At 46.8% G+C, this 26,229-nt stretch overlaps 1 protein-coding gene across 7 annotated transcripts in view; it reads left to right on the top strand.

Moving 5' to 3' along the window:
• LOC147114602 (receptor-type tyrosine-protein phosphatase mu) overlaps positions 1-26,229 on the top strand; it is a 1,110,132-nt gene that overhangs the window by 211,202 nt on the left and 872,701 nt on the right. For all 7 annotated transcript variants that reach the window (XM_085992394.1, XM_085992393.1, XM_085992392.1 and 4 more), the window contains exon 2: positions 5,114-5,239. In XM_085992394.1, the coding sequence (XP_085848520.1) occupies positions 5,114-5,239 (126 nt within the window). The remainder of the gene's footprint in view (positions 1-5,113; positions 5,240-26,229) is intronic.

Genomic DNA, 26,229 nt, shown 5'->3' with positions numbered 1-26,229 from the left:
TATAAAAAGGATACAGAGACACCGGAGAGGGTGCAAAAAGTATTACAGGGATGATACCAGGACTGCGAGGGTATACCTATCAGGAAAGGATGAACAGGCTGGGTCTCTTTTCTCTTGAAATGAGAAGGCTGAGGGGTGACCTAATAGAGATCTTTAGATAGAGTGGATACAGAGAGAGTGCTTCTTCTTGTGGGGAAGAGCAAAGTTAGTCACCAAGAAATCCAATAAAGAATTCAGAAGAAACCTCTTTCCAAAGAGTGGTGAGAATGTGGAACTCGCTACCACAGGGAGTGGTTGAGGTAAATAGTATAGATGCATTTAAGGGGAGGCTAGATAAACATATGAGGGAGAAGGGAATAGAGGGTTACGCTGATAGAGGTAGATAAGGAAGGATAAACACCGGCATGGACTGGTTGGGACAAATGGCCTATTTCTGTGCTGTATATTCCGTGTAATGCTATGTAAGTTTAGCATCAGTGCAAAATAGTGTTTGCTTCTAAACTCGCATGGTGTAACTCTAGAGTTAACACCTGATCTGACTGTGGAGTAAAGCAGAGTGAGACTGCCTTCTCTGGGCTGCTTCACTTCAGTGCCATGCTGAGCCCCGACTCCCGATTTAAGTTGCACCCACACTATAACTGTAGCTTCACTGTTAAGCAACACTATAGTTATAAGTGCAACCCAAACCCACAGTGCACTAATGGTACAGTTGCCGTGCAACTGAACCTCCAACCCTACTTACCTGTTTTCTCACCATGGACGGGTCACATCGTCCGCATGCCCGATACGAGACTCCCAAAACAAGCGCTCTACTCGGAGCTCCGACACGGCAAGAGAGCCCCAGGTGGGCAGAGGAAACGTTCAAGGACACCCTCAAAGCCTCCTTGAAAAAGTGCAACATCCCCATCGACACCTGGGAATCCCTGGCCCAAGACCGCACGAAGTGGAGGAGAAGCATCCGGGAAGGCGCCGAACACCTCAAGTCTCTTCGCCGGGAGCAAGCGGAAGCCAAGCACAAACAGCACAAGGAGCGCACGTCAACACAAGCACCCCGCCCGCCCGCCCCTTCAACCACCATCTGCCCCACCTGTGACAGAGACTGTAGGTCCCGCATTGGACTCACCAGTCACCTGAGAACTCATTTTTAATTTGGAAAGCAAGTCACCCTCGGTTCTGAGGGACTGCCTAAGAAGAAGAAGACCTCTTATACCAGCTCTCTCCAGGAATGCGTTTAAAACCCATTTCTGTTGTCTCCATGAAATGACTCCCTTGCAATGTATTGACAAGTCATTTACCCTTTGTGGAAAATGAATTCCACCTACTTTCTCTTCCCGACCCTAACTTTTAATTTTTAACTGGTCTCCCCTGATATTTGAACACTTCACCACAGTGATCAATCTGTCTGGATCAGCCGGGTCAAATCAGATTTCTGTGACCTGGAATTCCTTGTCTGCCGAGTATTGGATGACCTATACAGCTTTGAAAACTTGCATGATTTTATTGGTGCGCAATCTACGCCAAAGACTTTTCCAGAATTTCTATTACTGTGAGCCAAACTTGACCAATATATATATGGCGCTAAGGTGTAGCGTTCATTGAATTTTAAAGCTGTAGCCATTTTAGACTTCTTATTTAGGTGCAGGCTGTCTAACGTCCTAGAAATATAGGAATTACTAGACAAAAAAAGACCAAGGTCCACCGAGTTCGCTTTCTACCACCCTGGTCATCGTATGGAGCTGTTGAATAATTATGACAATAAATCTCGATCAATTAGTCCGCAACAGACCCAGACATAAGGCGAGGATAACCCCCAGTGGTGGAAAACTTTAGAACCATTGGCTGGTTCAAAGTGACCTGTTCTTCATCATATGCTTACTCTCCATAATTCATGTCTCAAATTACTCTCACACTATAACCCAAATTATTATTTTCTACAAAGAAATCGATCTCATTTGCACTTGAATTAATCAACATTATTTGCTTCTGCCATCTCCCGAGGGAGCCTGTTCCATCGATTTAACACTCGCTCACTGAAATGATGGCCCCAATTTTAAAAGGGGGGGCAGGAATGGCGTGCGCGATTCCCAAAGCGTATGATGCACCCGGAGAGTTTGGCGACATGGAGGCCTTGCCGTTAGAGGGCTGATAGTGGAGAAAAGAAGCTGGTGGTTATCTTGGCTTTCCAGTAGGAATGGACCCGGCAGTCAGTGGGAGGAGGGGCCTTTCACTACCCCAGGACGCCCCAAAGCGCTCTACAGCCATCAAAGTACTTTTGAAGTGTAGACACTGTTGTAACGTAGGAAATGTGGCAGCCAATTTGTGCACAGCAAGCTCCCACAAACAGTAATGAGATAATGACCAGTTAATCTGTTTTTAGGTGTTGGTTGAGGGATAAATATTGGCCAGAACACTGGAGAGAACTCCCCTGCTCTTCTTCGAATAGTGTCATGGAATCTTTTTTACATCCAGCTGAGAGAGCAGACTCGCTTTAACATCTCATCCAAAAGACAGCACCTCTGATACTACAGCACTCCCTCAGTACTGCACTGGAGTGTCGGCCTAGATTTTGTGCTCAAGTCTCTGGAGTGGGACTTGAACCTTCTGACTGAGAAGGACAAGAGTGCTACCCACTGAGCCACAGCTAACATCTTTGTCAAAGGATAGAGTTTGGATTATCAAATTGTCACTTAATATAATAGCACAGCACTGGAAACAAAGGAGCAGAGCAACAGTTAATATCAGTGAGCATTAACTTTTGTCCCTATTCCTACACTTGTTCCTGGGAGTAAATATTCACCAACATGTTAATGCACAAACATATCCTTTGCTTGTTAAGTGATTGCTAATTAGCAATTTATGTCAAACATGCAGATTTACTTAATTCCTGCACTGCATTAATTTTTTTCCCATTTAAGCCAGTTTTACAGCACCAGAGGGAGCCACAAAGAGTTCCCAGCACTAGTCTGTTGTGTTCTATTTTGTTTTTCATTTTGGAAGGAGTAGGTGTGGAAAGCTCCTGAGAGGTCTCCTGAGACCTGCTTGCAATTCTACTTCTAAGCATTGTTTAACTTGACAGTCTTGCTTGTGGGCCTGAAGCTGTCTGCCCTGGTCTGTTTTTGTGGGCCCTTCATGCTTTCGGTTGCTTCTCCTGTCACTTACCCCACACTAACAACAATTTGCATCAGACAACAATTTGATACCGCGCCACCTAAAGGGATATTGGGACAGATGACCAAAAGCCTGATCAAAGAAGTAGGTTTTAAAGAACAAATTAAAGGAGGAGAGAGATAGATAGAGAGGTTGAAAGCTTAAGGGAGGGAATTCCACAGCTTAAGGGCCTATGCAGCTGAAGGCACGGCCACCAATGGTGGAGTGAAGAAAATCGGGGTTGCGCAAGAGGCCAAAATTGGAGGAGCGGAGAGATCTCGGCGGGTTGTAGGGCTGGATGAGGTTACAGAGATAGGGAGGGGTGAGGCCATGGAGGGATTTGAACACAAGGATAAGAATTTTAACATCAATGCATTGCTGGACCAGGAGCCAATGTTGGTCAGCAAGCACAGGTGAGCGGGTCTTGGTGCGAGTTAGGATACGGGCAGCAGAGGTTTAGCTGAGCTGAAGTTTACGTAGGGTGGAAGGTGGGAGTGTGGCCAGGAGCGCTTTGGGATCCCAGTGGTAAACTGCCTGTGGTAATAGCTTAGAAGAAGCATCCGAGAAGGCGCCAAACACCTCGAGTCTCTTCGCCGGGAGCAAGCGGAAGCCAAGCGCAGGCAGCGCAAGGAGCGCACGTCAACCCAAGCACCCCACCCACCCGCCCCTTCAACCGCCGTCTGCCCCACCTGTGACAGAGACTGTAGGTCCCGCATTGGACCCATCAGTCACCTGAGAACTTATTTTTTAATGTGGAAGCAAGTCATCCTCGGTTCCGAGGGACTGCCTAAGAAGAAGAAGAATAGAGCTCAGAAACATCTTGGTCATCTCTTTATTCTTTACTTCCAGCATGGTACTAGTTAAATTCAGCTTAACAATACCGTGGGGTGAAACTATTCAGATGGACGAAATTGACGTAACAAATGTAAGATAGTTGGTATTTGTGCCCATATATAGCAATGCAGAGTAATTGACATCCATTGACATATATACTGTTGCAGTGTGAGGTAACTGACAGTGATCCATATTGCTTACCTCAGCTTTTTCCTTGAAATAAGACATGTTTGTCCATACATCTCTTGAATAAATACACTTCTATGCCTATTAAGGAGGTTAATTGATGATTCAGAATTGATTCTTCTTGTTCGGCTGCTCAGTTTTTCATTAGTCGTAACACATTTGAGCTCCAAGAATGTGTAATGAGTAAACCCTGTGTGCTCCTGAAAGTCCACTAAAAACAACTTGAGGAAAAACATTCCCATTTAATGCACGGCCAGTGTGCTAAGAGTGAAGTAAGCCCTTCAGTGCCTGTTGATCCAGTATTGTACCTGTAGGTAGCTTTGTGTTTAGGCCCTTGCAACTGGGTTGAGACTGCCTGACCCATTTTACACAAGATCCTCACAACCTACATGAGCAGAGTGAGAGAGAGAGAGAGAGGTGCTTTCATCCAATCAGTTTAAACCCTGGTCCCAGAAGTGGTGTTTAAACAGCAATGTTTAAAATGTCTATGCAACCCAGCCCCTAATCTTCCTTATTGCTTCTGTGCTGTTCGCTGACACTTGTTTGTAGGCTAATGCTTTTAGAAACTGGAAAGTAAGAATGAATTTTCACACATTCCGGATAAAATTCATGTCTAGTCCTAATTTAAAAAAGTAATAACTTTTCACACAGCTCCAATGTTTCATAAAATTAATGACGACCGGATCTCAATGGTCTTGAAAGTGCTGCAGGTATGAAAGTGTTAAGATTGTGTGATTGGACTTCTTGTTTGAGGTAGTGCATTAAAGATAACTTTTGTTGTATTCCAGTTGTGCAGACCATTCAGAGTAAAGAAAGGGCTGCCTCGTCCTTTCATCAAAAGGAATTTTAATTAAAAATCTCCGACTACGAAAGATATGAATGCATGCTTTTTAAATTGAAATGGATTTTTTTTTTTTGCTCATTCTTTTTTCTTCTGCTTCTACAGGAAGCTGCTCCTTTGATGAACCGCTCGGTGTTTGTGGGTACAGTCAGAGACTGGATGACAGTGACCTTGACTGGGATCAAGTAAACACAATGGTGAAACCTTTCATGGATCCATGGATACCAACAGGTTTGTTTTATTATTGGAAACAAAAGGTCATATTTTAAGCTGACAATCAAGTCTGGCTTATTGTACACTGCTTCATATCAAACGATAAGACCCCTATTTATTGGAGCACGATGCTGGTGGATATGATTCTTGCCGCTGTGAAGTTAGGTTGGAAAATGTTCTTTTCTTCCTGTGTTGTTATTTGACCTTCTTGTTTGACTTCCGTGTGCTTTACACTGAACCTCTTTGTCAGGTCTGCAATCTAATTGTATGTGTTTAAGCTCACATCTGAGATTTAATGTAAAAAATACAAAATCTGCACCTGCCCTAATGTTTCAGTTGGGAAGCAGTTCGGAAGTGTGGAACTGAGGCGTTGGAGAAGGTCTCAGGTTGAACACCCGAGCTGTGCTGGGGTTGCCAGCTCTGGTTGGATGCATTCATGGAGGTTTCATCACGTGACCTCCGACCTCCAATCGCCCTCCCTAGTCAAACTGCCCTTCCCCCCCGCCCCATCTCCAATACTTTTATAACTAATAAATAAAAGTGTTCAAATAATTTTTTTTTTTTTTAAACACTTTTTTTTTAATGCTCCTATGATTTTTCTCCCGGGGTTTGCTCGCAACAGCGTCCAGGAGATTCATCTTTAATTCCTGGAGACTCCAGGGCAATGCTGGAGGGTTGGCATCCCGAGGCTGTGCAGAGCTAGCTCACCTCAACTCGGGTGGCAAGGGCACTATTATTGACCTAAGTGAACTTGGGCAACGGAAGAGAAAAATCAGCCAGGGTTCTTTCCCCAGTTGCTATCCAGTGACCCTTGCTTGGAAAGTGTACGTATGTGGACAATGGGTCAGGATAAGATTCGGTTTGGCTATGATACCCTGAGTGGTCAAATAATTGACTTATACCTGACGTAAGAAAACTACTAGGCACTTGGTCTAAGCGTTAAACAAAGCTTTAATCAACTGTTTTACAACATGGAGGTCTAGTTGTGTCCTTCACTAGTTCCTGTTAAGAATGTCCCTGTGCAAGCTGGGCTCGTGCCTGAGTATTTATACTCTCCCTGGACAGCGCCACCCGCAGGCCGCTCAGCATCATTTCATAAGTCTTTCTTTTATGAATGACTGATTCATGTCAATACCCACAGTCTGGGCTCGTGTAGAAGAACGGCTTGGTGGATGAGGGGCCAAAGGGTAGATGGTGCCATAGTTCTGTACCTCCAGCAAAATCAGTGTCTTCTGGAGAAGAGTCAAGGAAACTGGAGCAGGGGTGGGGTGGCAGGTGGTGGGGGAATAAAGCACAAAATATCTCCACACCCAAAATTACTATCTACAATTTAAACATAATGGCCCAGTAATTCCGGGCACAACGCGTGAGTAAGGACGGGGTACTCATGCGTGTGCCCGGAGGAATTGCCGGTTTTCAGCATGCACAGCGCATGCGCTGAAAACCGGCATTTCCTGTCCTCTGACCCAAGGGGTTAAGAGGCAGAACGCGCGCGACTGCACAGGCAGCGCGTGCGCAGTGAAATTCCTTTTTTTTTTCAGAGTTGCGCGTGTGTAAAGGCCTCCGGTCTTTACACGTGGAAAAACCACACGTAAGTACTTAGTTTTTCAGGTAAGTGGGCTTTTAGTACAATTGAGAATTTTTTTTTCCACAGGTTTGTTATTTTTTAAGAATTTACAGTAAGGTAAGTTTAGTTTTAGCCCCGAATTTAAAAAAAAAAATTTTTTTTTCAAATTTTAAAATTATTGTTTAAAATAGCTTTTCAGAGTTCTTTATTGTTCATTTAAGTAGTGCAATGTTTTTTTAAATTTTCTTTCAGGTTTAAGTAGTGTTTTGGGGCCAGGAGTTTTCATGAGTTTGACAGCTCTTTCTGTCAAACTCATGAATGAGTTTCCCCTCCCCTGATTGGCTGCAGAGTGCTCACCTGATCCCAGCCGGCACATCGCACTAACTACACCGCTGGATCAGGTAAGCACATCGCGCCGACATCTGAACCGGGCCAGGAAATGCAAGCAGGCCCGGGCTTCAGATGTCGGCGCGCAGGGTGAGTGCAGATCGGGGGCTTGCACGCGCGGCAAGCACCCGATCCTAATTTCAGGGCCAATAAGTAAGGCCAACCCCAAGAAATAGAAAGAGAAGCATTCTCAGCAAGTTGTACTACAAGGTAAAATAAAGTACCTGCTTGGGTAAAGCTGTAACGAGTTCCACCGTCACACTATTATGAATCATATTGTCAGCCCTGAGCCACCCAGAACCAATCCTAACAAGTACAAGGTAGCATGCAGTGTTTTCCAAGCACATGTCATGTCAAGTCAGCTTGTTATTGTATTTAGGCTTGGGCCCTGAACCTTGGCAGTGTTTGTGTATGCAATGCTGCCACTGACAGCCCTGAGTCAGCTAGCCATGTGGGATATAAGCGAGGCTGGCCTGTCTTTAGCAGCACAGATTATCGTGTGTCAAGAGGATTTTTTTTTTACTCCTCGGGCTGCTGAAGACGCAGTGCATTTTGGCACCAAAGAAACATGGCTGCCAGTGACGGTGCTGGCTGCTGCACAATGCCATGGATGAGTGCACGGCCCACCCGTACTGGCCAGTGCGACTCTTACACAACTGGACGTGAAGAATTTTGCACATGTACCGTTGTGTTTGATGTAGCAGCTGATGCTTCAACATTTATTGCCCCAATGTAAAAGGAATGGATTCCAGACCACTTGAAGTTGGCATATATAAATAAACAAACAGAGACATGCAATACATATCCATACCATCTCCGAAGTCTGGGCACAAATGTATTAGATCTTCTTCTATAACACTGTATTTTGATCCCATACAAAACTTCTGTTAGAGTGAAGATCATGTAACGGGGAACCATGCTTTGTCTAATTTCAATATAGTTTAATGAGGGAGCCATGAATGGGGCTCGTGGTATATCTGAGAGTGTCATTGTGAAGGAGTCCTGTAATTAAACCAAACTATTGTAAAGATGGATTTTTGAATATGCAGGAAATCTTTTACAGATTTTGATCATTGTACTGGCAATGCGATCAGTATTTTAAAGCTAGAATGTTCCCTGTTCCGTTCTTTGGTGGGTCACTCACTGTCTCTCCTTTCATACCCCACTCACTTTACACGGCTTCCTCTGATGGCAGGAGCGATGCTGGAGACAGTCCTGTAAAATCAACAACCTGCTGCCAGTGCCATCAAAGGCACCACTGCTATCCTTGGCTTTTCCCAGGGTGCCTTTGACTGCCTGGCCAGTGATGGCATTTAGGCGAAGGTCTTCCGTATTGGGCTAGGGAAGCTGTCCTGTCAGTCAGCAGCGGTGGGCTGGCTCCCCGAAAAGGAAGTGGGATTCTTCGGGATTCTCCTGGAAACAGGGACGGCACAGATAATACAGCCGCTATGGAACCATTCACGGGGGCACTCAGGAAATCTCCCGATTTTCCACTTGGCCAGACCACAACTGCAAGCCAGCATGTGCCTCCATTATTACTGGTTTATACCAACCATTCCACCAACAGTCTGTGGCTAGATTCACAGAGTCGCGAATCTTTCATTGAACTAACTGCGCGTCATGTACAGTTGTTTTAAAGTGGTGCTCAGAGCCTCTGAGCGTATGCAAATCATACTCCTAGGAAGTTGTTTCCTGCTCTGCCTTGCAGTATAAATGGGACAATATGTCAGCCAGACAGTCAAGGTAGTTATATTATGGAATGAAGTGGGGTATCATAGAATCATGGAATGATACAGCACAGAAGGAGGCCATTCAGCCCATCAGACATGTGCCGGCTCTTTGAAAGAACTCTCCAATTAGTCCCACTCACCTGTTCTTTCCCTCTACCTCCTGCAATTTTTTCCCCTTCGTGCATTTATTCAGTTTTGAAAGTTATCATTGAATCTGCTTCCACGACCCTTTCAGGGAGTGCATTTGTATATTGTAAAGATTTAAATTCAAGGCACACAACACAGACTTAAATATGCTTGTCTCATCTTGGTAAATGCTAATCTTTGAATTGTTTACTCAAACAAGTTAGTTTCATATTTCATTATTAAATTAAACAATCAGTGGCTTTGAACACTGATATCCTTGGTGCAGCCCCAGCGCTCGCAATGCAGACACCAACTAACAAAAGCTCCTCTTACATTGTCCTTCAAAGGATGCTGGTGCTGTTTGTTCGAGATGTGTGGGTGTCATGCCCCCAATGACAACCCCAATGCAAACTTGAAAACAAAGCAGTAAATGCTGGAAATAATCAAAAGGTCAATTAGTATCTGTAGAGAGAACATTGGAACAGAAGTAGACCATTCAGAACCTCAGGCCTGCTCCGCCATTCAGTTAGATCTTGGCTGATCTGTACTTCAACTCCAATTTCCTGCCCGTGCTCCGCACCCCTTGGTACCTGTACCCAAGAAAAGTCCATCGACCTCAGTCTTGAAAGCTCCAATTGTCCCAGCATCCATGGCCTTTTGGAGGAGAGAGTTCCACATTTCTACCACCCTTTGTGTGAAGAGTTGCTTCCTGATTTTGCTCTTGAGTACCTAGGTCTAATTTTAGGACGATGGCCCCTTCTTCTGGACTCCTCACCAGAGGAAATGCTTTCTCCGTATCCACCCGATCAAATCCTTTGAACATTTTAAACACCTCGATCAAATCACCCCCTCAATCTCCTATACTCAAGGCAGGCTCATGTTTTGGCGTGTATCCTTCATCAGAACTCCTTCTTAGCCAGCCTTTGTCTTTGAATGGTCCCTGACACATGGGTCGAACACACGCAGCAGCATGTGAAGAGGTGCCGTCTTTCGGATGAGACGTTAAATCGAGGCCCCGCCTGCTCTCTCTCAGGTGGATGTAAAAGATCCCACGGCACTATTTTGAAGAAGAGAAGGGGAGTTATCCCCGGTGTCCTGGCCAATAATTGTCCCTCAATCAACATCACAAAAAAACAGATTATCTGGTCATTATCACACTGCTGTTTGTGGGAGCTTGCTGTGCGCCAATTGGCTGCTGCATTTCCTACATTACAACAGTGACTACATTTCAAAAAGTACTTCATTGGCTGTAAAGCGCTTTGGGACGTCCGGTGGTCGTGAAAGGCGCTACATAAATGCAGGCCTTTCTTTTTTTCAACTCCAATGTAAATTTTCCAGTTACACAAAGGTCAGCTTCTGTGAAGGTAGGGTAGAGAAAATGGTAGCGGGTCTCTGTGACACCATCAAGTTTTCATTGGGGTTGCCACTGGGTGAGTGCGACACAGCTCAGGAACGAGGGGGACAAATTCCTTCAAAGGGCAATGAAAAAGCAGCTTAAAAACTTCTTTTTCTACGACCTTTCCCATCCAGCTTTTACCCAGACATTCCCAATACATTAAGTCCTGATTGGTACAACTTCACTTACTTGATTTCTATCCTTTAAATCCAGCTGGAAATTGTAACTCTGGATATTGATTGTCCCTGTTAATTACTGAAAGTTTCTTTGCTCAGTTATTGACTTGTATCCAGTTATTCACGAAATGTCACTGTTATTAATTTAAAGACATCAATGCGAACAGAAACATAAATTAATAATGTCCTGAATGCATGTTGTTCAAAGCTATATAAGGTCTCTCTGACTGAAAAGGTTAAGTGGAATACACTGCGGGAACAAAGAGAACTTAAAGTTGAAATGAAAACTTTGAAAGGTCAAAGGGGGAAGACCATCGTGAAAGGAATTTTTAGTTAGTATCTGAGCAGGGAGCATTGGAGATGCATGAAAGATCCTGAGTGTTCAAAGTTTACTTGCGGGGCAAAATGGTTTACTGTATTATTTTGAGAAATCTATGTGCAGGGCCAAGACCAATCGCACAGGACACAATTAAGGTTGAAAAGAGCAGGAGAAGAAGACAAGTTACTCAGTAATATCGGTTAAATCACGTCAAGCCAAGGTTTTAAAACCCTATAGACTATACGAGGAAGAGGAGACTGAGGGGTGTAAGTAGTCCCACAGTTTTGAGGTCCTGAGGGAAAAAAATGATTCATAATAGCATAAGAAATAAGAGCTGGAGTCGGCCATTTGGCCCCTCGAGCCTGCTCTGCCATTCAACAAAGTCATGGCTGATCTACCTCAACTCCACCTTCCCACGCTATCCCTGACGTAAGAAAACTACTAGGCACTTGGTCTAAGTATTAAACAAGGCTTTAATCAACTGTTTTTAAACATGGAGATCTAATTGTGTCCTTCACTAGTTTCTGTTAAAGATTGTCCTGAGCAAGCTGGGCCCATGCCCGAGTATTTATACTCTCCCTGGACAGCGCCACCAGCAGGCTGCCCTGTATCATTTCATAAGTCATTTCCACATGAATGACAAGATTCATGTCAATCCCCATATCCCTTAATTCCCTTTGTTCCCAAAGATTTATCAACCTCTGTCTTGAATATACTCAACGACTGAGCCTCCACAGCCCCCTGGGGTAGAGAATTCCAAAGATTCACCAACCTCTGAGTGAAGAAATTTCTCCTCATCTCAGTCCTGAATGGCCGACCCCTTATTCTGAGACTGTGACCCCCGTGTTCTAGATTCCCTAGCCAGGGGAAACATTTCCCAGCATTAACCCTGTCAAGCACCTTAAGAATTTTATATATTTCAATTAGATCACCTTTCATTCTTCTAAACTCTGAGGAATAAAGGCCTAGTTTACTCAATCTCTCCTCATTGGACAGTCCCCTCATCCCAGGAACCAGTCTAGTGAGCCTTCGCTGCACTCCATCTAAGCCAAGTATGTCTTTCCTTAGGTAAGGAAACCAGGGGGGAAAAATTTGGTTGATTCACGCCTCTCGTTAGCGCCCTAAGAAGGCGCTAATGGGGCGCAAAGCAACTAACGCCTGGGCACGGTGCCACTAATGACTCCTGCGAAATTCAGCAGGAGTTTAGCGGCAGCAGTAACCGTTAGTGCCCCGCGGTGCTGCGCCGCCGGCGATGGCATCATCGCCGTGTGCAGCGCCCCGCTTCTGCCCCGGCTGTGATCTTCAGCAGTGCCCCCTGACTTACCGCCGGACACTGTGTCCAACGGGGCCATGGGGGCCTACCTGTGGCCAGGGCGGCGCTAATTAAAGGGAAGGTGCCGGGCGGCCACTTTTGTTGCTGGCCGCCTGCCAGCAACTGTCCCCGGCCTTCTGAGAAGCCCCCCCCCGCAGCGTGCCGGCTGCGCTCCACGAGTCCGGCACTTCTCTTGAGTGCCGGGCTCTTTTGCCGGCACTCCGATCCCTGGTGGCCCAGCTGGGCCCCAGGTCGCGCTGCACAAGGCCCCTCCCCTTTAATAAGAGGAGCAAGGCCTGCAGTACCGCGGCACATGGCGGCGCGATATTCACTCGCAGCGCCCCAAGAGGGAGGTGGAGTGCTTCCAGTAGTGCTCTGCCTCCCTCTTGGGGTGGTACCGGTGAATTTCGGGAGTGGGGGCGCTAACTTTTTCGGGGCGCTAAAGTAGTGCCCCAGCGAAGTTAGAGCCTCAAAGGGGGCGCGACCCAATTTCTCCCCCCAGATCTGTACACAGTACTCCGGGTGTGGCCTCACCAATGCCCTGTCTAATTGTAGTAAGACTTCTTTACTCTTGTACTCTAATTCCTTTGTAACAAAAGCTTGCATACCATTTCCTTTCCTAATTGCTTGCTGTACCTGCATGTTAACTTTCTGTGACTCATGTACAAGGACACCCAGGTCCCTCTGAGTGCAAACATTTCCCAGTCTCTCATCATTCAAAAAATATTCTGCTTTTTTGTTTTTCCTACCAAAGTGGATAAATTAACACTTCCCCACATTGTATTCCATTTGCCATGTTCTTGCCCACTCGGTCAACCTGTCTATATCTCTCTGCAGCCTCTTTGCGTCCTCCTCACAGATTACTTTCCCACCTAACTTTGTATCATCAGCAAACTTGGATACGTTACACTCAGTCCCTTCATCTAAGTCATGAATATAGATTGTAAATAGCTGAGGCCCAAGCACTGATCCTTGCGGTACCCCACTAGTTACAGCCTGCCAACCTGAAAAAGTCCCGTTTATTCCTACTCTGTTTTCCGTCCATTAACCAATCCTCAATCCATGCTAATATATTACCCCCAATCCCATGAGTCCTAATTTTGTGCAATGACCTCTTGTGTGGCACCTTATCGAATGCTTTTTGAAAATCCAAATACACCACATCCACTGGTCCCCCCTTATCCATCCTACTAGTTACATCTTCAAAAAACTCTAACAGATTTGCCAAACACGATTTCCCTTTCATACAACCATGTTGACTCTGCCTAATCATATTATGATTTTCTAAGTGCTCCATTACCACATAAGAACATAAGAAATAAGAATAGGAGCAGGAGTAGGCCATATGGCCCCTCGAGCCTGCTCCCCAATTCAATAAGATCATGGCTGATCATTGACCTCAACTCCACTTTCCCACCCGATCCCCATATCCCTTGATTCCCCTAGAGTCCAAAAATCTATCTATAATATGAATAAATTGCAACGTATGTTTGCAGCTGTTTCTGTTTCTGTCCTGTTACTGTCATAGGAACATAGAAACAGGAGGTGGCCATTCAGCCCTCGAGCCTGCTCCGCCATTCACTTAGATCATGGCGGATCTGTACTTAAGAACATAAGATAAGAGAACATAAGAAATAACCACATCCCTGATAATAGATTCTAGAATCAGCTGTACAATGGGTCTTGGTTTCAGCACATGAAGTTGCAGGGAAGTGCAAGACATGTGTATCTGCAGATTAGGAGGAATGAATGAAGATAGGTCCAAGGAGCAATATCCATAATCGCACTGATAAAAGAGAGAGAAGAAAGGCTATCATGGATAGAGCGGCAGAAGACAAGAAGTGAGAGAAGGAGCAGATACCAGGTAACAAGCTTTCTCTTCACATCGTTAAAGCAGTTCTGAACACCTTAAAACATTTACACAGATTTATTTCCAGTAATTAGTTATTCCAGCCTATTTAATTGGAATGTGATTTAAATAATTAATCAGATTGGCTCTTATCTGTGCCGAGCTGAATCATTTACTCAATTTCTGCCCTTTAAATTCTGTTAATCTATGCTTCTGCTACATTTGTGTTTTCTGAGCCATTCTTTATGTCAGTTGTGCATATCTCATTTCAAGCGTTAGTGAGGGTGCAGTTCAGTCAGAGATCTGTGCCTTATCTGGACCTTTAAATAAAAATTGTCCAGATGAGATTTCTGTCATTTAATAATCTTTGTTAACTTTCTTCCATTTGCAAAACATTTCCTCATTCACGAAACTGTTGTTTTCCATAATTTTTCCTCCATAAATGGAGGAATGTTCTTTCTGTCAAAGATTTTGCAAAAAGAGCATTTTGAAGATTGGCTCTGTGCTCGGGGACTCCCGATTTAGCGAGTGAATACATTACATGGTGTGGTACTGAACCAAAGAGACCAGAAAATCCCAGGTTTGATCAGCCAAGATTCTCTCTCCTGATTGCTGTTTAGTCACCCCTGCTGGTAAGTCTGTTTATGAGGATAAGAACATAAGAATTAGGAGCAGGAGTCGGCCATACGGCCCCTCGAGCCTGCTCCGTCATTCAATAAGATCATGGCTGATCATCGACCGCAACTCCACTTTCCCGCCCGATCCCCATATCCCTTGATTCCCCGAGAGTCCAAAAATCTATCGATCTCAGCCTTGAATATACTCAGCGATTCAGCATCCACGGCCCTTTGGGGTAGAGAATTCCAAAGATTCACAACCCTCTGAGTGAAGAAATTCCTCCACATCTCAGTCTTAAAAGGCCGACCCCTTATCCTGAGACTGTGCCCCCTAGTTCTAGACTCTCCAGCCAGGGGAAACAGCCTCTCAGCATCTACCCTGTCAATCGCCCTCAGTTATGTTTCAATGAGATCACCTCTCATTCTTCTAAGCTGTTGGATGAGGTTATGATTGGGTGGCCGCTGATGCCCTTGGAGTCACTGGCTTATGTGCATTACGATGCATACCCAATTGGACAAGCTACAGTTGGGTTGCTGTCATCTGTGAAACTATACACCAGTCGGGGCAAGCGCCCTTGGGAGGAGGAAGGAAAAGTACGCCATTTGAAAAACGTGGCTGTCTACTCTCTGCTTGTTACATTTTATTTGTCCTGGGCTGCACCTCTTGTATTGCTAGTGTTAGTCCAGAGACAAAGGAGTTTTAGAACTCAGTGGTACGTCGCCTTATAACCTATTTGTACTTCAGCCCCAATGAGACTTAGGGGGAGAAATTGAGTATAGCCGCGTTTGGGGCGCCAGCCTCGCCAGGACGCTAAAAGTAGCGCCCCGGAAACATTCGCGCCCCCACACCGGAAATTGAATGGTTGCGCCCCAAAGGGAAGCGCGGCGCTACTGGAGGCGCCCCGCATCTCTCTTGGGGCGCTGTGAGTGAATATCGTGGCGCTACGTGACGCAGCGCCACACGCTGCGGCACGTCGCGCTGTGGTATTGCAGGCCTTCCTCCCCTTCTTAAAGGGGAGGGGCCTTGTGCAGCGTGATCTGGGGCCCAGCTGGGCCCCTGAGGATCGGGAGTGCAGGCTAAAGAGCCCAGCACCGAAGAGAAGTGCCGGGCTCTTGGAGCGCAGCCGGCACTCCGCGGGGGGGGGGGGGCGGGGGCGGTTCAGTAGGCCGGGGACGGGAGCGCAGGCAGGTGCTGGCAGGCGGCCAACAACAAAAATGGCCGCCCCGCACCTCGCCTTAATTTGCGCCTCCCTGGCCGCAGGTAGGCCCCCCTGAACCCGTCAGACATAGCGTCCGGCGGTAAATCAGGGGGCGCTGCCGAATATCGCGGCCGGGGCGTCAGCGGGGCGCCACGCACATCGATGACGTCATCGGCAGCGGCGCAGCGCTAACAGTTAACGCTACCACTAATGTCCCACGGAATTTAGCGGGAGGCGTGGGCAATGCCGCGCCCGGGTGCCAGTTGGCTTGCGACCCACTTAGCGCCCTCTTAAGGCGCTAACGGGTGGCGCAACCTACTGAATTTCTCCCCCTTAGTGTATAGTTGAGGTCACAATGACCCAGGATGAATGGAATCTCTCCTAGGAGTATTTTTCAAAATTCATTCATGGGCATCGCTGGTAAGGCAGCATTTATTGCCCATCCCTAATTGCGCTTGAGCAGGTGGTGAGCTGCCTTCTTGAACCGTTGCAGTATATAGTGAAGGCTACTTCAAAGTTAGTTTGAGTCCATTCATGGACCTGGAGATATTAGATTTCTTGTCCAGTGCACGGTGACTAGCTGCTCTCCCGAATCTACAAGAAGACTCGTTATACCTTAGAGGTTCCAGCAAGATCCCAAGTCAAATGTGCCAACTCATGACTCCACATTTAGCAGGCAAACAGGGAAATGAAGCCCAACAGTGGGAAGTTTGTCTTCAAAAATGGATGTTGAGAACTTGCACAATTAGACAGAACAAGAGACTTGCAATGCAAGGTATAAAATGGGACCTTAGCAACAATACAAAAATAGCTTCAAGATGGTTCAAGGGCTCCGATTATTGATCTATTTGTAATGATTCAGAGAACATAATTTATTCCAATTAGAAAAACCAAGTGGGTGGAACTGAGCTCTACAGATCAGGAAAGGTGCAAGCATCAATCCCTGTCTGTTTTATAAATTAGCTGATTTTCTCTATGATAGTTGTGGTTGTTTGAGGTCAATCATCTCAGCCCCAGGGCTTCACTGCAGGAGTTCCTCAGGACAGTGTCCTAGGCCCAACCGTCTTCAGTTTTTTAAAATGTGTTTATGGGATGTGGGCGTCACTGGCAAGGCCAGCATTTATTGCCCATCACTAATTGCCCTTGAGAAGGTAGTGGTGAGCTGCCTTCTTGAACCGCTGCACTCCGTCTGGTCCCTTAATACCTTTGGTTAACAAAATGCTATCAATCTCAGATTTAAAATTAACAATTGTTCTAGCATCAATTGCCGTTTGCGGAAGTGAGTTCCAAACCTCTGCAACCCTTTTTGTGCAGAAGTGTTTCCTAATTTCACTTCTGAAAGGTCTGGCTCTAATTTTTAGACTAATGCCCTCCTAGTCCTAGGCTCCCCAACCAGTGAAAATAGTTTCTCTTTATCGACCCTATCTGTCCCCCTTAATATCTTAAAACATCGATCAGATCACCGCTTAACCTTCTAAATTCAAGGGAACACAACCCTAATTTGTGTAATCTATCCTCGTAACTTAACCCTTGGAGTCTGGGTATCATGCTAGTAAACCTACACTGCACTACCTCCAAGGCGAATATATCATTCCTAAGGTGTGGTGTCCAGAACTGCTCTCAGAACTCCAGGGTCTAACCAGGGTTTTGTATAGCTGCAGCACAACTTCTACCCCCTTGTATTCTAGTCCTCTAGATATAAAGGCTAGCATTCCAGTAGCCTTTTTGAATTTCCCCAAAGCCTTTCCACCATCTACAAGGCACAAGTCAGGAGTGTGATGGAATACTCTCCACTTGCCTGGATGACTGCAGCTCCAACAACACTCAAGAAGCTTGACACCATCCAGGACAAAGCAGCCCGTTTGATTGGCACCCCATCCACCACCTTAAACATTCACTCCCTCCACCACCGATGTACTGTGGCTGCAGTGTGTACCATCTACAAGATGCACTGCAGCAACTCGCCAAGGCTTCTTCGGCAGCACCTCCCAAACCCGCAACCTCTTCCACCTAGAAGGACAAGGGCAGCAGATGCATGGGAACACCACCAACTTCCCCTCCAAGTCACACACCATCTTGACTTAAAAATATATCGCTGTTCCTTCATCGTCGCTGGGTCAAAATCCTGAAACTCCCCGCTAACAGCCCTGTGGGAGTACCTTCACCACACAGACTTCAGCGGTTCAAGAAGGCGGCTCACTACCACCTTCTCAAGGACAATTAGGGATGGGCAATAAATTCTGGCCTTGCCAGCGACGCAGACATCCCATGAATGAATTAATAAAAAAGTGGCACTACAATTGTGCATAGTATTGTTGGTCAAGGGAGAAGAAAAGCTCCTGCTGGAAAGCACTTGGGGGTAATTTTCACCTTCTTTGTTTGGACAGCAAGCGGTCAGAGTGGATCACCCGCCTGTCGGAGAGCCCAGCTGACGTGATGGAGTGGGTGACCCGCTGTGCCAGTCTACCTGCTGTGCCAGTCTACCTGCCGTGCCAGTCTACCGCCCAAAGGGTGATAATGAAAACGATCCCCCTTTGTGTCTGGAAGTCAGATGAAGGCAGCATTGTGTTTGGCTGCACTGCTTCCATGGTTAAATAGCCTGCCAACACTTTAACGTGCAACCTGGCCTATAAAGAATGGCCACTTGGGTAAGGTATCAGAGAATTGCCAGGAAAGAAGAGGACCAACTAAGGAAACAAACAAAAAAAATGAAAGATTGCGGAGAGAATGATTCAAGTGCTTCAGAATGAACAGAGGCTGTATAAATGGATATAGTCAAGGCCGTTGAGTACAAACAGGAGCAACAGGAGCCCTTAGGAAAGGTTGCATTAGAGGCTGCTTAAGGTTCAACTACTCAGTAAAGTTAAAACTGCTGGAATTAAATTACAACAATCACGGTGAGTGTAGCGCCTCTGGAAGCTTTTTCAAAAGGAAATGGACAGGATTTTAATGTAAAAGTAATGGCTTGAGATTTATTTTTGTATTGCACTCTCTCTGTTCAAGTCTACAGGGTTGATTTTGTGAGGTTCGCTAGACTGAGGCGTGCGTCAGAAAATCGAGCGCAGAGGTCTTTGTGCCTGATGGGAGGCATTGCCACATTCTGTGGCAAAGAAATTTCTGTCAGGCGGTGATGCTGACCAACGAAACCTCATTATATTCTTGGGAAATGTTTCCACTGGTTCCTCACCCCATTGTGCAGCTCATCCTTAGACAGGACTATTGAAGTTGACTTCTTCATAGCTGTACAAATAAAAATTTAAAAAAAAACCTGCAAATGATGGAAATTTAAGGTTTATTTTGACAGGTCTCTGCCTCATTTACATTGCCTTGAGAATTCTGGGCCTTCCCCGGAGGAGGGAGCTGGGCCTGCATGTACAGTAGATACAGGCCCATAGGCTTTCTTAGTTCAAATCTCACAGGATGATCTTTATAGCATTCCGGGAAGGTGGGTGATGCAATAAAACTCACTACGCACTTGGTTTGAGTATAAAGCAAGGCTTTAATCAACTTATTTCAGAACATGGAGGTCTAGTTGTACTTCACTGGTTCCTGTCTTACAAAATATCCCTGGGCAAGCTGAGCCCACGCCCGAGTATTTATACTCCTTGGACAGCACCACCAGCTGGCCGTCCAGTGATATTTCATGAGTCGTTTCTTTATGATGATGAGGTTTATAACAGTGGGCACCCAAAATGTGCCGTGAGTGGCACGGATGCCTTCTGCCCACGCGCGGTGATTCCCCCACTGACCCTGAATAGTCCAGTGGGGTCAGTGACAGAGGTCACTGACAGGAACTAACTTTACTGAGCACATGAGGGAGAAAGGAACAGGAGGAGATGTTGATGGGCTTAGATGAAGAGGGGTGGGAGGAGGCTTGTGTGGAGCTTAAACACAGACATGGACCTGTTGGGTCGAAGAGCCTGTTTCTGTGCTGTAAATACTTTGCAATATCCTAGCAAAATGATCAGATCGCACCCCTCAGAGTTTTCTAGACCTGTATTCAGCAAGTTTTCCTAAACTTGTTGCTCTTGTTGCCCCTTTTCCCTGGTCTTACTCTTCATCCCCCTCTCATTGTGGGGGAGGGGGGTCACCTACTTCCCTTCCTCTGTTTCTCTATTTCATTCTTTCTATGGGATGACCACCTTCTGGAATGTGTCTTCCAGGAATGTTTTCTCCCATGCTGTGGACTGTAGATGGGTCCTTGAGCTCAGCCTTACTCTGGTTGAACAACTCAACTCTCTGGCACTTCATGAATATGTACTCCTCATGATTTGCAAAGTATTCAGAAACATCTCAAATGATATGTGCATCACTAGCCTAGCTGTTGTTCTGTCAGTACTCTACTCCTAACTTCTATGCTACTCTAGACTTAATTAATTTTGACTAATTCTCACCTACCTGTCCTACTCTTGGGCATTCAGTCATAGTCAGGAACGGTAGCATAACGGGACTGGTAACCCAGAGGCCTCGACTAATGACCCAGAGTTCAAATCCCACAATTAAATGCAGTTAATTAAATAAATTGGGAATAAAAAAGCTAGTATCAGTAATGGTGACCGTGAAACTACTGGATTGTCGTAAAACCCATCTGGTTCACTAATGTCCTTTAGGGAAGGAAATCTGCTGCCCTTACCTGGTCTGGCCGAAATGTGAATCTTAAGTGCCCTCTGAAAATGGCCTAGCAAGCTACTCAGTTGTACACAACTGCTACGAAAAACAATAATAAGAATAAAACCGGATGGACCACCCGGCATCACCATCGCGTGGTATGACCTGTCCCACGGGCAGGACAGACCCACCAGAGGTGGTGGCACAGTGTACAGTTAGGAGGGAGTGGCCGTGGGAATCCTCAACATTGACCCCCTGCAGTCTCATGGCTTCGGCAAGGAAGCCTCCTGCTGATTACTACCTACTGCCCTCTCTCAGCTGATGAATCAGTACTGCTCCATGCTGAACACCAACTGGAAGAAGCACTGAGAGTAGCAAGTGCACAGAATGTACTCTGGGTGGGGGACTTCAATGTCCAGTAGCAGCACTACTGGCCGAGTTCTGAAGGACATAACCGTGACAGAACCAACACAAGGTAGGAAAAGCCTACTTAACATCGTCCTCACCAATCTACCTGTTGCAGATGCATCTGTCCATGACAGTATTGGGTAGCAGTGACCACCGCACAGTCCTTGTGGAGATGAAATCTCGTCTTCACACTGAGGACACCCTCCATCGTATTGTGTGGCACTACCACCATGCTAAATGGGATAGATTCAGAACAGATCTAGCAGCTCAAAACTGGGCATCCATGAGGTGTTGTGGGCCATCAGCAGCAGCAGCAGAATTGTATTCCACCACAATCTGTAACCTCATGGCCCGGCATATCCCTCACTTTACCATTACCATCAAGCCAGGGGACTAACCCTGGGTTCAATGAGGAGTGCAGAAGAGCATGCCAGGAGCAGCACCTAAAAATGAGGTGAGAAGCTGTAACACAGGACTATACATGCATGCTAAACAATGGAAGCAGCCTGCTATCGACAGAGTTAAGCAATCCCACAATCAATGATCAGATCAAATCTTTGCAGTCCTGCCACATCCAGTCATGAATGATGGTGGACAATTAAACAACTAATGGGAGGAGGAAGAGGCTCCATGAATATCCCCATCTCTCAATGATGGTGGAGCCCTGCATGCGAGAGCAAATGACAAGGCTGAAGCATTTGCAACCATCTTCAGCCAAAGGTGCCGAGTGAATGATCCATAGCGGCCTCCTCCTGACCGCACCATCACAGAAGCCAGTCTTCAGCCAATTCGATTCACTCCACGTAATATCAAGAAACGGCTGAGCATACTGGATACAGCAAAGGCTATGGGCCCGACAACATCCTGGCTATCGTGCTGAAGACTTGTGCTCCAGAACTATTCGTGCCTCTAGCCAAGCTGTTTCAGTACAGTTACAACACTGGCATCTACCCAACAATGTGGAAAACTGCCCAGGTATGTCCTGTCCACGAAAAGCAGGACAAATCCAATCTGGCCGATTACCGCCTCATCAGTCTACTCTCATCAGCAAAGTGATGGAATGTGTTGTCGACAGTGCTATCAAGCAGCACTTACTCATCAATAACCTGCTCACTGATGCTCAGTTTGGGTTCCACCAAGACCACTCGGCTCCAGACCTCATTTCAGCCTTTGTCCAAACATGGACAAAAGAGCTGATTTCCAGAGGTGAGGTGAGAGTGACTGCCCCTGACAGCAAGGCAGCATTTGACTGAGTCTGGCATCAAGGAGCCCTTGTAAAACTGAAGTCAATGGGAATCGGGGGGAAAACGCTCCACTGGCTGGAGTCATACCTAGCACAAGGGAAGATGGTTGTGGTGGTTGGAGGTCAATCATCACAGCCCCAGGACATCGCTGCAGGAGTTCCTCAGGGCAGTCTCCTCAGCCCAACCATCTTCAGCTGCTTCATCAATGACCTCCCCTCCATCACAAGCGAGAGTCTAACCACCGGCCCTTGACATTCAACGATATTACCATCACCGAATCCCCCACCATCAACATCCTGGGGGGTCACCATTGACCAGAAACTTAACTGGACCAGCCACATAAATACTGTGGCAACAAGAGCAGGTCAGAGGCTGGTTATTCTACAGAAAGTGTCTCACTTCCTGACTCCCCAAAGCCTTTCCACCATCTACAAGGCACAAGTCAGGAGTGTGATGGAATAATCTCCACTTGCCTGGATGAGTGCAGCTCCAACAACACTTAAAAAGCTCGACACCATCCAGTACAAAGCAGCCCACTTGATTGGGACCCCATCCACCACCTTCAACATTCACTCCCTCCACCACCGGCGCACCGTGGCTGCAGTGTGTATCATCAAGATGCGCTGCAGCAACTCACCAAGTCTTCTTCGGCAGCACCTCCCAAACCCGAGACCTCCACCACCTAGAAGGACAAGGGCAGCAGGCGCATGGGAACACCACCACCTCCAAGTTCCTCTCTCCTCGTCCCTTCCCACCCTGACTTGGAGATATATCGCTGTTCCTTTCTCGTCGCTGGGTCAAAATCCTGGAACTCCCTCCCTAACAGCACTGTGGGAGTACCTTCACCACAAGGACTGTAGCGGTTCAAGAAGGCAGCCCACCACCACCTTCTCAAGGGCAATTAGGGATGCGCAATAAATGCTGGCCTTGCCAGCGACGCCCACATCCCAGGAACAAATAAAAAAGGTCTGTCTCAGTGCCAAACGCATGGGGAGCTAAATTCGGTTGATTTGCGTCTCCCGTTAGCGCCCTAAGAGGGCCTGACAGCACCTGCCCCCATTGCTGTCCCCGGCCCCCGTGAAGTCCCCCCCGCAGGGTGTTGGCTGCTCTCCATGAGTCCGGCACTCATCTTGAGTGCCGGGCTCGATTGCCGGCACTCCCGATCCCTGGTGGCCCAGCTGGGCGCCGGGACGCGCTGTGTCCTTTAATAAGGGGAGGAAGGCCTACAGTACCGTGGCACGTAACACCACGATATTGGCTCGCCGCGCCCCAAGAGGGACGTGAGGCACTTCCAGTAGCGCCCCTCCTCCCTCTCGGGGCGCTATCTGGGAAAATTGGCTGCGGGGGCGTTAACTTTTTCGGGATGCTGAAATTAGCGCCCCAGCGAAGGTAGCGCCGCCCCCCCCCCCAATTTTTACCCCATGGTCCGGCCAAACTCATTCCCTTACCTTGTCCCAGCAAAGATTCACTCTGTTAGCCTTTCCTCACTCAGCTCATTTTGAGCCATACAAAACAGAAGATCCCAGGTTCAGTTCTTGAGCCTTGAGGAATTAGCGGATTTCTATTGGTCAACAGTTGAGGCTCTACAATTGACCTCAACCTCCTTTAGTGGGGAGGGGAAGGAATGACCAAGAGTTACTGTTCTGATTGTTAGCGAATGAAGCCGGTAAGTATTATTGTGTGGGTGCTGGCTGAGGATAGGATCAGCTATGATCTACCTCACTGTTAAATAGCTTGCCGATACTCCCCGTCCAGACTGTACACTTGGGTGAGGTACCTCAGCAAGTGTTGGTGCCTTCAGGAGATCAGAGGAGGTAACTGCCAAAAACGATAATGCACATTATTGCAAAAAAATATTCATATTATATCTGAATAAGCCTAGAGACATTTAATGCTTTAAATTAACTCATTTCCCAGGTCCCCTGCAGCATTGAAGCCTGCGATGATATCAGTAAGGGGTATTTGACTGTGCTTGACTGTATCAATAATACAATGAGAAGGCTTTGACTGTTGAGTATAATTAACCTCCCACAGATAGGTTATTGTTGTTGATAGACTGAACCCTTGCCTGCTACTTTTCATATTTTATGTTTTCTCACCACTAGCCTAATAATTTGAATCACGTCAATTGTTTTAGCATTTAACTCAGCCCTTGAACTGATTACATTTTGAGCCAAATATTCACGTGTCAGTTAAATAAAAGCAGCAAGCGATTTTAGCAGCTCCCAGATCAAGGCTCCTCTTTCAGATTCGAACGTGTACAGCATAATGTTTCTCAGTGACTGAACATGCCTGGACATGTGCAATAAACGCAGGGAATTGTAAGCCCGTGAAGCATGATGTAGATTAAAAAATATATATATATACATTTATGTACAGCCTCAAAATCTGCGAGATTATAAAAAAAGGTGAGATTTGGGATAACTATAAATATGCTCACCGATGCATGTGCAGCCCTGTTGGCTGATTTCTTGAATCTTTAAATTAAGAATTGGTTTGATCGGATAGTAGAAAGGTGAACCATATAATATTCGTACAAAAGCAAAATGCTGCAGATGCTGGAAATCTGAAATAAAAAGAGAAAATGCTGGAAATACTCAGCAGGTCAGGCAGCTTCTGTGCAGAGAGAAACATATAATATTTGTGTTGCCCAATTCGAAGCCAAAAAAGGCCACCCCAGAAGGTCCAACAGGTAAATGCAGCACTTGGCGAGTTATTGAAGCATACAGATTGAGAAGGTCCCAGGTTTGATCTTTGGCCTGTACTGAATCCGTTGATTTTGGCCTTGGCAGACTTGAGGATATTCAAACTGGCCTCAGGCTCTCCAGGTTAGGAAGGGGCAGAGAAAAATAATCCACCAGTGTTCTTGCTCCTGATTGCCACCCATTCGGGTAAATTTTCCTCTTTGGTGCTCTTGCTCAGAACTTGGGCAACCTGGATTTCATATCTGAAATTCAGGCATATGCCGCCACTATTTTTTGTCCAGTAATTTTAACTTAATATTAATGGATAGAAATGCCTGTGAGGGAAAGCCCCTGAATTTCTAATATGTGCTCCCAGCATGAAGATGTACCTCACTGAGTCCTGCGGGAAAGTGCACCTATAAGGACACAGGATGAGGTCAATATTGGGATTGGCTGTGAGAGGCACCATGGCTGAATAGGTTGCTAACATTCACTGTCTAAGCTCATACATGTAGAGTGCACACTTGGGAGAGGTGTTGGTACTTAGGTGAGGTGATAAGAAATTTGGAATGAACAAAGTAAAAGGGCTAAAAATTCGGTGGCGCCCCAAACACCGGAAGTCCCGCCCCGGAAGGAGCCACTTGCGCCAGTCCGATATTCAGTTTCAGCGCCCCAAACGGAAGCGGGGCGCTGCTGGAGGTGCACCGCATCCCTCTTGGGGCGCTGCAAGTGAATATCGCAGCGCAACGTGCCGCAGCGCCACACGCTGTGGCATGGTGCGCTGCGGTACTGCAGGCCTTCCTCCCCTTCTTAAAGGGGAGGGGCCTACACCAGCGCGATCGGAGATCGCGAGTGCCGGCAAAAGAGCCCGGCACCGAGGAGAAGTGCTGGGCTCTTGGGACACAGCCGGCACTGCCCGGGGGTGGGGGAGGGGGCTCAGGAGGTCGGGGATGGCGGCGCGAGGAGGTGCTGGCAGGCGGCCAGCAAAAAAAATGGCCGCCCCGCACCGCCCCTTTAATTAGCGCCACTACCGCTGCAGGTAGGCCCCCCTGAACGGGTCGCAAATTGCGACCGGCGTTACAGCGGGGGGTGCGACCAAATATCGCCATCGGGGCGGTAGTGGGGCGCTGCGCACACCGATGACATCATCGGTGATGGCGCAGTGCTACAGGCTAACGCCGCCATTAGCGCCCCGCTAAATTTCACGGGAGGCGTGGCCAGTGGCGCTAAAACCACTAAGTGCCCTCTTTGGGCACTAACTGGTGGCGCAGCCCACCGAATTTCTAGGCCAAAGTCTCTAATGTCAGGTTACAGTTTTCATCCAGGTACCGTTCTTCATTTATGTGTTATAATTGCCCGTATCCTAACTCGCTCCAAGTGCCATTC

This window comes from Somniosus microcephalus, chromosome 7, assembly GCF_052327205.1.
Source record: "Somniosus microcephalus isolate GS21.2 chromosome 7, FLI_Smic_1.0, whole genome shotgun sequence".
NCBI classification, from domain to species: Eukaryota; Metazoa; Chordata; class Chondrichthyes; order Squaliformes; family Somniosidae; genus Somniosus; species Somniosus microcephalus.
The sequence above is the reverse complement of the archived record's forward strand: the minus strand, read 5'-3'. Positions and strand labels throughout refer to the sequence as shown.